The sequence below is a fragment of the Lathamus discolor genome, chromosome 10, assembly GCF_037157495.1.
Source record: "Lathamus discolor isolate bLatDis1 chromosome 10, bLatDis1.hap1, whole genome shotgun sequence".
NCBI lineage: Eukaryota > Metazoa > Chordata > Aves > Psittaciformes > Psittacidae > Lathamus > Lathamus discolor.
In genome coordinates, this window is record NC_088893.1 from 15776053 (window position 1) to 15790272 (window position 14220).

The window sequence follows — 14220 nt, forward strand, 5'->3', positions numbered from 1 at the left end:
ATCAGGTGGTGCATCAAATTAAAATCAGAAATCTAAGCTTTCCTCCATGTGAACCTTAATCCAGTTGGCAAACATGGAAGCGGCCAAAAGCCAGAGGGAATTTCCCTCCTCCTGGTGAGAATGCTGAGTCACGCTCAGCTTTCTGGTGGTGACACCATGCACTTTAACAAAACATAAGGAAAACAAGGCTTTCACCAGGCTGCTGTGAGCTTACCTCACCCGTCACGGGACACGGCTGACTTGGTGACTCATCTCCTTCTCTTCCTCCTCGAGGTTGGGGATTTCCTCCCAGCAAGCTCTTCTCTGGTCCAGACTTTGGACCTCCCTCTCCCTGCGTTTCCTATTGCCCCCAGCCCTGCAATGTGCCTCTGGGCAGTTTCTTAGCCCCCCGTCGAGGCCATGCGAGCAGCTGGGCTGTACTCCCACAGATGTTGCGAAGTTTTTCCCTCTGTTTGCTGGAGGATCTGGGTTTTGGCATTCTCAGCATGAAGCTCTGGCTGTGCGGATGTTTTCTTACAGCTCTTTAGAAATCCCATAGCATCACAGCAACCCCTGCTCAAAAAGTGGTTTCTCAGCGCTTGGTGCTGAGCAGCCAGCTTCGCAGGTGGATGTGGCAAAGGAGCAGCAAAAGGGATGGGGAAAAAAAAGCTGTTTGAGTTTTAAATTTCAAATGTATAGAGGAAAGGCTCAGAAAAGGAGCAATGAGCGTCCCTGCAGTGCTCTGCTTTCTCTCTACACCCACTTTCTGATGGGAAGTGTTTAAAAACATTTGGTGAGGTTCTTGCTCTGAGGGCACGATCACCAGAATACTCCTTATGGCCAAACTTCTCATGTTCATGGTAAAGCTCTGGCGGGATGAAGACTGGGAGGTCTATTCCTTGATTGCAAATCACCGTAGAGGCTGATGATGATTTTCCAGTGGGAATTCTTCCCTAAATCATTGCTCCAGCCTGAGGCCCAAATCACTGCCCTGGCACTCTTGGTGAGGAGGAGAAGGTTTGTCCTGTGTGTTCCCACAGCTCTGGCAGTGATGTGTGGTGGTGGAAGGACAGTGCAGAGCTGCAGTGGGTGCTCACCGGGCTGGACCGGGTGCTGCAGACCACACGCTCCTTCCAGATGTTTCTGGAGAGGTGCAGGATGCTCTGGACACATCAGTCAGGTGGTAGTGACTCAGCTTGATCCTATGATGGTTTCCCTCCTCCTCCAGCCCAGTGAAAACAACTCGGTGCCTCTGAAGCAGAAACTGTCCTCCCTCAACTGCGCAAGCAGAAGGGAGAGCTGGGAGGGTTTCTTTTTGCTGTCTCATTTTTGAGGCTGAGTCTTCCTGAAGGTTAGCTCTGCCACGTCAGGTGTTTACACAGGCTCAGCACCACTCCTCATTGGTGCGACATGTAACTTTTAAGGGCAGGAAACTCTGGGACAGTGTTTTCACTGAGACAGAGGAGCAGATAGGGGAAACACTTGGAAAGCAGGCACAAAGTCCAAGCACACTACGGGTGTCGTGAAAATACTTCAGGATTTCATGTTCCCAAAAGTGAGCAGGAATGCTTTGCAGCCTACACAAATTGCTTGGGGCGAATGTTGCACTGAGAACCTGACGTGTGGCTTTTGCCCTGAATTAAAGCATCAGCATTTCAACACATCCAAGGTAAACACCCTGCTGTGATCTTCATCTCTGGTGGCTAAGGAGAATTTGGAATGCTTCACAGCAGGCTATAAGACATACAGAAGATGATGTTACTTTGGTTTATGAGACAAACAGCAAGTGCTGTTTGCCTGGGGAGGACTGAGCCCGACCTGCTCAAACTCCAGAGCCAAGCTCTTTAGCGAGCTAGATAAAATCAGCTACAAACCTGGATTACAGTCCCTATCTAGGCCTAACAAATGTTGTCTCTTTCTAATTTCTGTAATGGCCTCAGGACCTCTGGGTTGCTTTTGGAGTGCTCTCCATGGAAGGCCCCTCATTTCTGCAGCGTGCTCAGTATTGCCAACATCAACTGTTCAAAGATCATGAGATCCCCTTAAAACAACCATCTTCTCCCTGTTTATTTGCTGCTGGGGTTTTGAGTCTCTGCAGTTCATATTTTAGACTTTGACCGAGGCTCAAAGTTTGCTTGTTAAAAACAGAATAAAAGCCAAAACTGGGATAAAGGGAGGGATTTCAAGAATAAAAGGGAACTTTGCAGGTCTGAGAGAAAGGTCACAAGTGCTGGCAGTTTTGCTTAGTCCCTCTTTTTTCACAAGAGAGCCCAAGGTTTCTGTCGTGCGAGGGTGCTGTAACGCTCATTCATTTCTTCGGACTTTTATGAAGACAAAGTGTAACAGCAGAAATTAGATTAAGCTTTATCCTTGGGAAAGAGTCTAATTAATTGTCTCGGAGAAATTATTAATGCTGTTCTGTTCTCTTCCACTGCAGACACACCACATACCCCGGGTGGCAGGAGCGTTTTGCACCTCTGAAAATAAACCAGCCAAGATCTAATGCTCTAAAACGTGTCATGTTATCTCCCTAAACTCTGTCACAGTGGTAGGATTTCATGCGCCTTTCCCCCGAGCAGCTCTTGCTTGTCTGCAACCTCTGGGGAGTGGGGGAGGCTGCCACTAATTCCTGCGAACCCTCTGTTTGCTCCTGGGTTTAACACATAGGTTTAAGGCGAGGAAGCACGCGGGCTGGGTGGGACAGAGCTTCTGGGGCTTGTTCTCTTTGCTCTGCTGGTGAAAACGCTGTTGCTGGTGTGGTTGGGATGTGCTGCTGGCTCGTGTTCTGTGGTGATGGTCACTTGGGCAACGCCTTGCAAAATCCCAGGGAGGAAGCACAGATTCCTCATTCTTTTCAGTATTCCCAAGAGTGATGTCCAGTGCATTGCCTTACTCAGGGATGTGCCCGGTGTGAGCCCTGCAGCTCCTGGCTGGCTTCGGGCAGTGGAGGCAGAAATCCGGTGCCATCCAAAGGGCTCCTTCTGCCGTTTTCCTTCCTGGATTTTCTAGTCACTGGGAGAGACCGTTTTGAGTTGAAAAATGTGTGTTATTTTATAAACTAGAGAAGAGTCCAAGGATGCAGCAGACACGACCATCCCTGCAGAAGTGGGTGATCCCTGCTTTTCTTCCTATACGTGTGTGGCTTTCAGCGCCTCAAGGCAGCCCCTGGGTGCTGAGCTCCCTTTGCCTTTCCAGAAGGAAATGGAGTAGAGGCCTGAGGACCCATCTGATGGATTTCCCCATCTCAGAAGGATTCCCATGTCAGCTGGAGTGCTGCCAGGAGGAAACATGCTTATGGAGCATGGACGGCTCCCAGCACATCCCTGCTGGCTACTTCAGCTCCAAGACTGCAGCCGAGCATCTCTGAGTGCCTGGATCCCCATTCCCACCTCTGCTTCACCTTACATTACTCTCTAATTGATCCAAACATTTCAAGCAACAGACTTGGATCACTGGATGCCAAATATTTACACATCTGAGAACTGTTTACTCACTAAAAGAGCTCCAGGGAATGGAAGATGACAATGATGCACCCACATATGGAACACATGAGCTGCCACCTCCTTTTTGACCTCACGGACAACCACAGGAACAAGTTCAGGTGATGGAGCTGTGTAAACTCAGCATTTTGAACCCAGCCTCCCTGCATGGCTCCTCCTGGTCTGCAGTGAAATAAAATTAATAGCAGAAAACAAGGGCAAAATAATATTTAGATCTGTTTTCTTCCATCCTTCACCCAAGAAGCAGCTTGAGGCCATAACCCCGGTTGCCAGGTCCTTTGTAAGAGCGATGGTGTCCTTCCAGGCAGCAACTCCCATTTGCAGTATTCATCCGGCATCGATTTCCTCTCAGTAAACATTAAGTGCTGCTTCCTTGACCAAGATGAAATGCTCCTGCGGATTGGCAGCGAATATGCACTCACTGCACAGCCATGGGGGCTGCTGCCTGCACACACACTCCCTCAGCTACGCAAGGGTCCTTGTGCACACCCCCATGCATAGACATGTGTGCACCCCCGTGCGTGCATACAGGTGCACATGCACACACCCACATGGCCATATGGATGCAGGGACCCAGGCATATGCACACAGACAGATATACAGACCCAGGCGTGTGAGCGCACACACACACGTGTATAGACCCATGCAGGCATCCACAGGTGTCTGTGTACCTCTGAACAGACACAGGTGTGTGCACAAGTGTGTGTGTGCGTCTGTATGAATGAACCAATATGTGTACGTGCACACACATGTACACACACACTTATACACATGTATGCACACACACCTATACACATGTATGCACACACACCTATACACATGTATGCACACACATGTATGCACACACACCTATGCACATGTATGCACACACACGTACACACACACGTATGCACACACACCTATACACATGTATGCACACACACGTGCACACACACTCACCACCACCTCCGCAGTCCCCGCACGGGGGCGCTCTCCGCCCGCTCCCGCCCCGCCCCTTTGTCCACGCCCCTTTGCCACGCCCCCCGCCCCGCCCCGCCCCGCCCCGCCCCGCCCGGCCCGGCGCGGCCCGGCCCGGCGCGGTCGCTGCCTGGGGCCGGCCGGGCGGTTCGCCCCGTTCCGCTCCGCTCCGCTCCGCTCCGCCGAGGCCGCGCCGCGCCCGGGACATGCGGCCGCCCCCGCCGGCGAGGAGGCGATGAGGCTCCGCAGCGGCACGGCGCTCACGCTGCTGCTCGGCTGCCTCTGCGCGCTGCTCTCGCTGTCCTGGTACGGCGCCTTCGGCGGGCACAAAGGTAAGGGGGGCTCGGCCGCTCCGCCGGAGGGGAGCTGGGACCCGGCCGGGGTTCGGGGCGGGGGTGTTGGGGAACCCGGGCTCCGCTGGATCCCGGGGGTCCGGCGCGACCCGGACCTGGGGTCATCCTGCCCGGCGGGATCCTGCGGGAGCCTCCGGGATCCGGACCCGCCGGATCCGGCGCGTCCTGGCCCCGCGGGACCCGCGGTGCGGGCGTGCCCGCCCGTGCGCAGCAGGGCCGGGGGTGCCGCGCGGGCGGGCGTCCGGGTCCCGGTGCGCTGGGCTTCGCTTCGGTGATGCGCTTCTTGCACCCTCACGTTTGTGGTGAGCCCCTTCGTGCGCGGTGCGAGCAGGGCGGGTTAAATCCTCGTGGAGAGGTGGCGATGCCAGCGCCTGCGGGGAGCAATCCGGTACGGGGGTGCTCAGGGCAAACTGGAGGTGAGAGATGCGAGCAGCGCCGCCCGCCCCGCACGCTCCTGCGGCTCGATGCTGGGTCCAGTAACTGAAGTGCACGAGGGACCAGTGCGAGGGCTGCCGGTCTCAGTGCTTCAGTATCAGTGCTGGGTTTGCACGGGCTGTGGAGCAGGGAGGCAGGGCCCCGTCCCATTGGGGCACCCCACACAGGTGTCACAGAGATGCTCACCCCTGTTTTTTCCTGACAATGGAATAGTTGCTTTTCCCCATCCTGGCGCTCACTAAAGCAGCGCACCAGATTCAGCCTGGCCTGGAGGGCAGTTCTGGTAGTTGCTTCTGAACTGTGTATCTGACTTGTGTATGGGTGCGGAACCTCTCACATCCATGCGAAGTCACTCAGCTCTTTCAGTTCCTGCAGTTCAGAGGTTGTTAAAGGTAGGCAGTGTGGCCATCCAACCCTTGACCTTTGCTTCCCATCACCATACAAGCATATCTCCCCGCTACAGGTGAGAAGCAGCTTTTGCTGAGCCTAAGACGTGACTCGGTGGCATTGCTGTCCCACAGCACACCATGCGCAGTCACAGGGTGTAGCGTGTGTATGGTGCAAGGCTGCTGACAGGGCTGGGAGAAGGTGTTTTGGCTCTGGCTGTCAGGATAACACGAGCCCATGTTGGTATCCACACAGCTCAGCAGCAGGGCAGGAGTGCCTGGGGTATGCCATCTTCCCCTGGCAGCTGTAGGCTGCTTGGAGTTCTCTGCCTTGTTGATCAGCTGAAGAGGTTTCCTGTTGTGCTACTGATGTGGTTTAAATCCCATCGGAGCTGCCTCGCGCAGAGGCTTGGGTGACGGGCACTTGTAGTGCAGGAGAACCGCCGGTGGGTTGGTTGGCTTCTGCTGGGGACATTTTTAACTGGGCAGACCGTTTGCACAACCAGGTGTATGTGCTTTCAGCCGGAAATGTTAGACCATAAATGTGATGCGCTCTGAGAGGTACGTTCATCAGGTTCCTGCGGAGCAGCTGCTTTACTCGTAGCTCCCTCCCGTAAATGAAGTGAAACTGACCTGCGACGCTGCGCGGGCTCTGAGCAGTCACTCCTGGTTTCTGGAGCAGGGTGGCCAGCCCTGTGCTGTCTGTACTGTGTCATCCTTTGACTCACTTCTGTTTTCTAACAAGTAGCTTTTCCCCATGGCTCCGTCAAGCACCAAAATAACAACCCTGGTCACCACTGTCCCTGTCCTTCTTGGTAGGACCCTCCCTGGGATACATGTTTTTCTCTGACAGCAACAGACTGTGTCTTGTGAGCAGCAATGGCTACAACAGGTCACAAGCAGCGTGGGTCAGGCTGTGTCAGCACAGCAGGTTTCCGGCTATTATGGTCATTTACGTATCAGGCTGTTACTCAATACAGAGCTGGAGAAGACCTTGAGAGGTCATCCAGACATCTCCTGCCCCTGTGCAGGATCGGTGATAACCAACCCCTTCCTGACAGATGTTTATCGTGTTCATTCCTAAAACCCTCTGATGGCAGATGCCTGAGCTCTCTGGACAATCTGTTTGACATTTAGCAGCTCTGCCGTTCGATTTGTCTTACGATCTGAACAGAAATGTCTTTTCCTTCAGTTCGGTTTCACGGTTGCTCTTCTGTTTTCCATTTATGGGGCACAGGCAGAAAAGTTCCTTCCTTCCTTCTTTGCAGGAGCCTGTGGGACATTCGGAAGTTGCTGCTGTGTTTTCCCTTAGTCCCTGCTACTATCGATTGAACCATGCTGGTTCCTTTGATCATTCCTTTTGGCTTCTGTATTCTTGGTTTGCAGTTGCTCTTGTTCCTCTCTTCTGGACCACCACCCTTCTTGAAGAGGGATGCTTAGCAGAGTAAGGGATTACTTCAGGTCTTTCACATGCAGCTGTGCTGTTTGTACATCCCAGTGTGTTTGCTTTTTACTTTGGCTGCAGAAACTTGTGTTTCATTTGATGGTTAATCCCCTTGACCCTTCAGCCGTTCATCTCCGGAACTCTTCCTGCTTTTCACTCCTCACCTTGCACTTGCTGGTTAATTATTCTTATCAAACCACATTACCTCACACTTGTCCTTGTTGAACTGTGTCCTTTTGTGTTTTTTCAGACTGCTCCTTCTAAAGTGTCAGGATTGTTTTGAATTCTCATCTTGCTCTCCTGCGTGCTTGCCGTCCCCCTCAGCTTGGTGTAGCCTTCAAAGGCAATCAGCGTGTTTTCTCTGCCATCAGCCAAGTTGTGGATGAAAACACCGAGTGGTGTGAGATCTGGGACGGGCTCCCCTGGAACCTGCTTCCGTAAAGTCCTCCCAGTCTGTGCTCAAAGAGCATCAACCACTTCACTGGTGGGCTTCCCACCTTCATGGCGCTCAGTGCAGCCCCCATGTCCCCAGCTGTATTACGGGGACTTCCTATGAGACATTATCAGAGATGTCTCTGAAATCCTCGTTTCTCCTCCCCTTCCTACAAGTCCTTGCACCCTGTCACAGAAAGAGGTATGATAGGTCTGATGTGATTTGCTCTTGATAAACAGAAGTTAGCTCTTGCTCAAGTTCCCCTTGTTTTCTGAGCACTTCAACCAAACCTAAGCTGATTATTCTGTAATTTCCTCATCCTCTTTATCCTCGTCTCCTTATTTTTCAAAGACAGGCTTTGTGTTTGCCAGTCCTCTGTAACATCAGCCATCCCCCATGAGTGGCTGGAGACAGCTCCCAGTGATCCTGAGCTGCTCATGTCATTGAGTTCTGGGGAAGGCTCTCAAGGCGTCTGTGTTGACTCTGATGGGGTAAAATATTCTACTAAAACACATGTAAAGCATCACAGAACCTTCCTGTCTTCCTGCTCTGTGCTGGGAGGACAAAACAATTAGTCAAAAGAAATCAAACCAGGTCAAACCAGCTCTAGAGCTGCTTCTCTGTGACTGATGCAGGGTTTGTTTACCCGCTAATGATGTTTTGCTGTGCTGTGGTTATTAGTAAAGTTTTGACCTCATGGTCTGCAAAAACAGGTGCTGCATCTTTCCAATTATAAATGAGGTTTGAAATAGTCTGCTGGAGTAGGAAGAGAAGGGCAGCCTCAAATAGCACAACCAGTCACCCAGGCAGCCGACGTCCAGCATCACGGGTGGTTTGGAGGTGGACCACGTGCTGCACATGGTGGTGGTGGGTGTCTTGGCCAAAGATTAATATTCTCTCTGTGCTGATTTTAGGTTTAAGTATGATTTAACTTTCAGAACCGAATGGCTGCTCTGGAAGAAGCTCGTCCATAAACTGCTGTGGTGAGGTGGACCTGTAGGGTTTAACTGTGTAGGGTAACCTGTGGTCAGAGGATCAAAGCACCGGCAGGCTCAGGCATTAGCATGCCTGACATGGGACTTACAGGGGTGTTCTACTGAGAGCTCAGTAAAACAGAGAAGCTTTCGTGACTTTAGACAAGTCACAGGTGCCGGTAGGATGAAAGTGAACAATTAAACCTACCTGTAATTACATTGTTCTGGTTTGTTTCTTTCCATGATGAAAACTGTTCCGTTCTCATCCATAGTGTTTGTTCTCATCTTGACTGACCAACGAGCTAGGTTCTCCCAACGTGCTGCCCCTTGGGAATGCTGCCTTTTGAAGGTGGGATTGCATCTCCAGGGTATGGCTGCCTAGCTCAGGGTGGGCTCTGTGCCCATGCTGCCTGTGCAGGCTTCCCCTGGCAGCTTTTTCCCCCTCAGATCTTAATGATTTATAGTTACCCAATACTCACCAGCTCCAGGTTTCCGTTGTAAAAGCACAACTGCGGGCACCTCTGTACCTGTAGATGTAGGTGCACGGTGGGGTTGTTCTTTGCATAGTGGCTGCACACCCCTAAGATCAGTTTTGATTGCATGCTCTTTTGGATCTCACCTTGTGGGGACTGTTCCATGGGCATTGTGGAAGCGCTTCAGAATAGATGTGCACAGCTCCTTACAGGAGTCACCCCTTGCTCCCTGGGAGGGTAGCTCAGTGCAGCTCCGAGTGCAGGGTCTCTCCTGTGACTTGTGAACATGGTGGGGAGTGGGGTGATCGTGGGGCACCAGCTGCGGTGTGGACATTGCTCTGGTGCCCGTTGCAGCTGTGCAGGCTCAGACAGCATCTCTGTAAAGTAATATTGCTTCTCCGGTGCCGTGTGCGGTGCTGGCTCTGCTCGCTTGGGGTGTCCTTTGTGGAAACAGACTGTCCCGGAGGGACACTTCTCTGAGCGTGTTTACAAAGTCGTCTTATATAATGCATAAGAGCCGTGATCGCTAATCCGCTCTAGAAGCAGCAGAGTCAAAGCTTGTGATACCGCTAAATACGAGCGGTCCTGTGGCATGCACGGCTTCCCGCTGCCATTTCATTTCTGTTACCCGCAGCAGCTTGACTTCAGGAGTCTGTCCTTTCTTGGAGGTCTCGGGCACTGGCTGCAGCCGGATGGATGTGAGTGAAAGCCCTGGTCTGAGCTGGGGTCATTTCACTACAGCCCTTGGAAGCATTTAGCAGGAGGAGAGATGCCAGCAGCAGACCCGCTGTGTGCGCCGGATGGCTGCGGAGGTGCAGGCAGGGACCTGGTTGAGGAGCCCCAGAGGTTAGAAACCTGTCATTAAAATGCATGGCCAATAAAAAGATGTGCAGGAGCATTTCCGAGAGCCTTTACTTGGCCTGTGTGGTGCCCAGCAGACGACGTGTGGAATTGCTGGCTGGAATGCAGCAGCATTTGCAAAATTATCCTGCATATGATTCGACCAAATTCATCCCAGGAGTGAGGAACACCAGGCAGTCTGTCGATATGCATTTATCAGAAGAACTCTTCCATTGTCTGGAGTCACCTGTGTTTCTGGTTTGGTTTCTTTGCAGTTTTTATTATGGCTTTCAATAGGGCTCTTGACATGCACTGCACAAGCACTTGTCCGTGTCTCATTGTTGCTTCAACAATAAGAGCTGCGGTTGTGTGACATAGTAGAAGTTCCTGAAGAAGAGATTTCTCCCAGCCAGGACGGTGTTCCCCAGAGACTTGGATTCAGGTCCTTACTATGCTGTATCCCTCCCAGTCTTGGGAAAGTAAACCAGCTGGTTTCATGCCTCAGTGTCCATCTGCTCTCTGGGGACAGAGACATCTCTTGTCACAGGGGTTTGGAGGACACAGCAGTGTCTGACACCAGTGTCTGTGTCAGTGCATGGTAGCAGAGCAGGCAGAGGAGGTTAACACACCCCCCATTACATCAACCACTTACTTCTCTTGGTTTACTTCTGTTACAGAACAAAACCCTCTCTCGGTTGTGATTCTCTTTGATTCATCTAAAACAAATCATTGATTTGTGCTTGCATCCTGAATGTTCATTGATTATTCACTTAGTGTTTAATGTAGAGCGCATCTATAGAGGGCTAGTTTAAGGGAAGCTGCCTGCCAGTCATCTCTAGAAAGCTCTGAAGCCTGCTAGGTGATGGAGAAATTGCTTTAGTGATAGGCTGGGCAAGGCTGCTAGCAGGCTGCTGCAGGTAGGCAGGGGTTAGCCATGGTTCTCCCTCTTCGCAAAATCCAAACCAGGCACCAAAGTACCAGGTTCTCAGCACATGGCTGAACAAATGTTGGTCCTGGGGTGCCTGGCTTGGCAGGGGCATCCACCACCGCCCAGTGCTTTGCAAAGGTGGGGCTGAGCCACCTGCCTAAAAGTATTTGGAGACGAAGATTTATGTTTCACGTGAAGACTTTTCCGTATCATAATTGTGCCAGTTCTAATGTGGATGCTTTGTTTCTCAGGAGGCGAAGCCCAGGAGATCATTGGGTGAGAAGGGCTGCGGCGCAGGCAGAAGTCATCGGGCAAATTAAGGGACTATGGGAACTGTTAAACAAAGGGCTTCAGTGGGGGTGGCAGGTTAACGGGGGGAGGAGGAGAGGCTTTTTAGGGAGTGCTGATCAAGCATCTGCTTAATGGCTTCCTGATTCAGGGAGGGGATCATTGTCTTTGATGGAGGGGAATGCATTTCCTCCACCTTTTTTATTGGAATTGAAGTGTAGGGAGCTTTCTACTCGGCAATGGCTTTCTTGGGTTTGCTTTTTGAGTTTGTGTCAGGCTTCTTTTGGAAAGCAAGATTTCTGTTTTAAACCACCTCTGTTAATTGGGCACTGGGCACTTCTTCTGTTTTTGTCTCGGTGTCAAGTCGCATTTGAGTCTCTAGTATCTGTGCATTAGCATGGGTGTCCCTGATGCAGGGAGACAGCTTTGTAACTCCATCTTCCTTCCTGCCTTGGAGTCACTCCCCTGATATTTAAGTATTCCTGCTCTCTTGCACTAGGAACAGGATAAATACTTACCTAGAAGTTAATCTGTATTTTGAAATGACCAGACGCTTTTGTGCAAGATGTTTTATTTCTCCTTATATTAAAGTGGGCAGCCTTGAAACGCAAACCGTCAGGCTTTGAAGGAGCTTCTGTGCAAAAATTAATCTCCACCCATCTTATTCCCATTATGAGTTTTGTTGCACTGCAGTGCCCATTTGCTTACAATTGTTACACTGGTGGTTTGGGACTCGTTGGTAGTGGGATCGATGCTGAACTGGTGGAAGAGCACGCTGTTTGCTTGTGTCAGTGCATTACCTGGTCTACAGCTATCCCCCAATGAGTTTTTAGACCATCCTGATCACATTTTCAAGGCTGCCTTAGAGCACATAGGTTTTTCTTCTCACTCTGTGATGGCAAGACCTTTCTGGAAGTAAGGTTTAACCTGAAGACCCTTTTTTGTCACTCACTACTTGTGTGTGTGCTGCAGTAAATCCTCTATGTATTGTCACTGCTCTGAGGTATTTTATGGCTGTGGTACCAAAAAAGTTGTGTAGCCTCATAAATAATCTAAGAAACTTCCAGTACTGAGATACGGGCTACTTAAGATATGTGTAATAGCACTACGTGCTTGTATAGCCTGTTCTATAATAGCAGCCTTCCAGTACCTGAAGGGGGCCTATAGGGATGCTGGGGAGGGACTCTTTGTCAGGGACTGTAGTGACAGGACAAGGGATAACGGGTTAAAACTTAAACAGGGGAAGTTTAGATTGGATCTAAGGAGGAAATGCTTTCCTGTTAGGGTGGTGAGGCACTGGAATGGGTTGCCCAGGGAGGTTGTGAATGCTCCATCCCTGGCAGTGTTCAAGGCCAGGTTGGATGAAGCCTTGTGTTGGATGGTTTAGTGCGAGGTGTCCCTGTCCATGGCAGGGGGGTTGGAACTGGATGATCTTGAGGTCCTTTCCAACCCTAACTATTCTATGATTCTAGTGAAAACACAGTAGCAAAACTGACCCTGCCAGTACCAAGAACTTCATACAGAAGAAGCTGAAGAAGTTTTCTGAGTAAGGACTAAATTGCTGTATTCCTCCCCAAAAGATGGGTGCTCAGTGGAGCAGAGCTGCTGTGCAGTGTCTCCATGGCCTGTCCCCATGCTGGGTGTGAAGAGCAAGAACAACATTTGACCGTACGGGTTGCCTGGTGCATAGATGGACCTGGATGGTGTTGGACTCTCTCAGATTCAACTGCTGCCACACACAAGTATCTGCCAAGTGAATGGTTCAGTTAATGCTGGCAAAAGCAGTGTGGTGGTCTCCGCTCCCTCCTCTCTGTGCCCAGACTGTGATCTTTTCCTTTTATTTGATCTTGCCTTTTGTACTTTAACTATTCCTTTTTGTTGCCATCTCTCATTGTGTTCTCTCCTGAGATGGCTTTGATATCTTTTCTCTTTGTCTTCAGTTTCGCACAGTTTCCTCCCTTCCTTCTTCCTTTGTTGTTGCAGAAAATGACTGGGGTGGACGTCCTCCCACACATCTCTCCCTCTCTTAATTTTGTCCAGTTCAAGTTATCTGCTATTTGAGGAACTTTATCAGATGCTCATCAAACAGTGTGGCTTTGTTAACTCCTAGCAGTAATTTTGGGTAGACTCAGAACAGTTCGGGTTGGAAGGGACCTTAAATCTCATCCCCTGCCACAGGCAGGGACCCCTTCCACTGGAGCAGCTTGCTCCAAGCCCCTGTGTCCAACCTGGCCTTGAGCACTGCCAGGGATGGGGCAGCCACAGCTTCTCCGGGCACCCTGTGCCAGCGCCTCAGCACCCTCACAGGGAAGAACTTCTGCCTAATGTCTACTCTAAATCTCCCCTCTTTGAAGGGGGTTGAAGTTGGTAAAGGTTGTCTGCCTAGGGAGGAAGTGGTGCCGGTCCTTGCACTGAGTGTCAGGGGTTGCTCTGAGTCCCTCCGGATCCCAGGAGTGATGGTGCGGCAGAGCACAGCCCCCCCAGGATAAACGCTCTGGGTTACACAGTGGGGATGTGCTGTGGCACAGGCATCATGCGAGGACAGCTGGCTCTGCCTGGCAGCGAGAGCTCATCCTGCACCTCAGGGATGGAGCTGAAACCACATTGAAGGCAAAGCAAGAATGGTGTTTAAAAGCAGATTAATTTACTGACTTTAAGGGGCGAGAGGTATTTAGAAAAGAAAATGGGAAATGCAAATTCTGGCTGAGCACAAACGTCGTCGTTCCATGGCTGAAATCCTCTGCTCTGTCGTGCCAGTGGATCTGCATGAAACACGTCTTTTCCCTGGGCTAAAGAGCTGACCTGGGGGGGGAGGTAAGTACCCGGAATGGTGGATGAGCATGAGTAGGACATGATTGTGGGTTGGCTCCGTATAGATCAGTTTGTGTTTCATTAATGTCTGGTTCCACCCTGTCTGTCTGTTTTATTAGATTAATTTATTACTCTCTGAAAGTGCCTCTCCAGTGAGCTAAAATATCTATTTACTGGAAGTATTTGGTTACCATGAAGAAGTGTATTTGGCATGTGTTTGGCAAATATTAACGACATTCTTCTGTTTCTTTTGCAATTTAATTGTCTATTTATCTTGGGTATTGATCGCAGAAGGCCTTGGTAATTATTTGCTGATTTTGGAAATAATGATTTTTAAAGGCTCGGATTACTTTTGTGATATTAATCATTAGCTCGGTGTGCTTGCCTCAAAGGATGGGCTCCCTCTGACGTGTCCAGTT

At 50.7% G+C, this 14220-nt stretch overlaps 1 protein-coding gene across 1 annotated transcript in view; it reads left to right on the forward strand.

Moving 5' to 3' along the window:
• Positions 1-4542: 4542 nt before the first annotated feature.
• The window catches only part of MGAT4B (alpha-1,3-mannosyl-glycoprotein 4-beta-N-acetylglucosaminyltransferase B), a 51456-nt gene continuing 41778 nt past the window's right edge, over positions 4543-14220 (forward strand). The window contains exon 1 of the mRNA XM_065690263.1: positions 4543-4768. Coding sequence (XP_065546335.1) covers positions 4672-4768 — 97 coding nt within the window. The 5' untranslated portion in view covers positions 4543-4671. The remainder of the gene's footprint in view (positions 4769-14220) is intronic.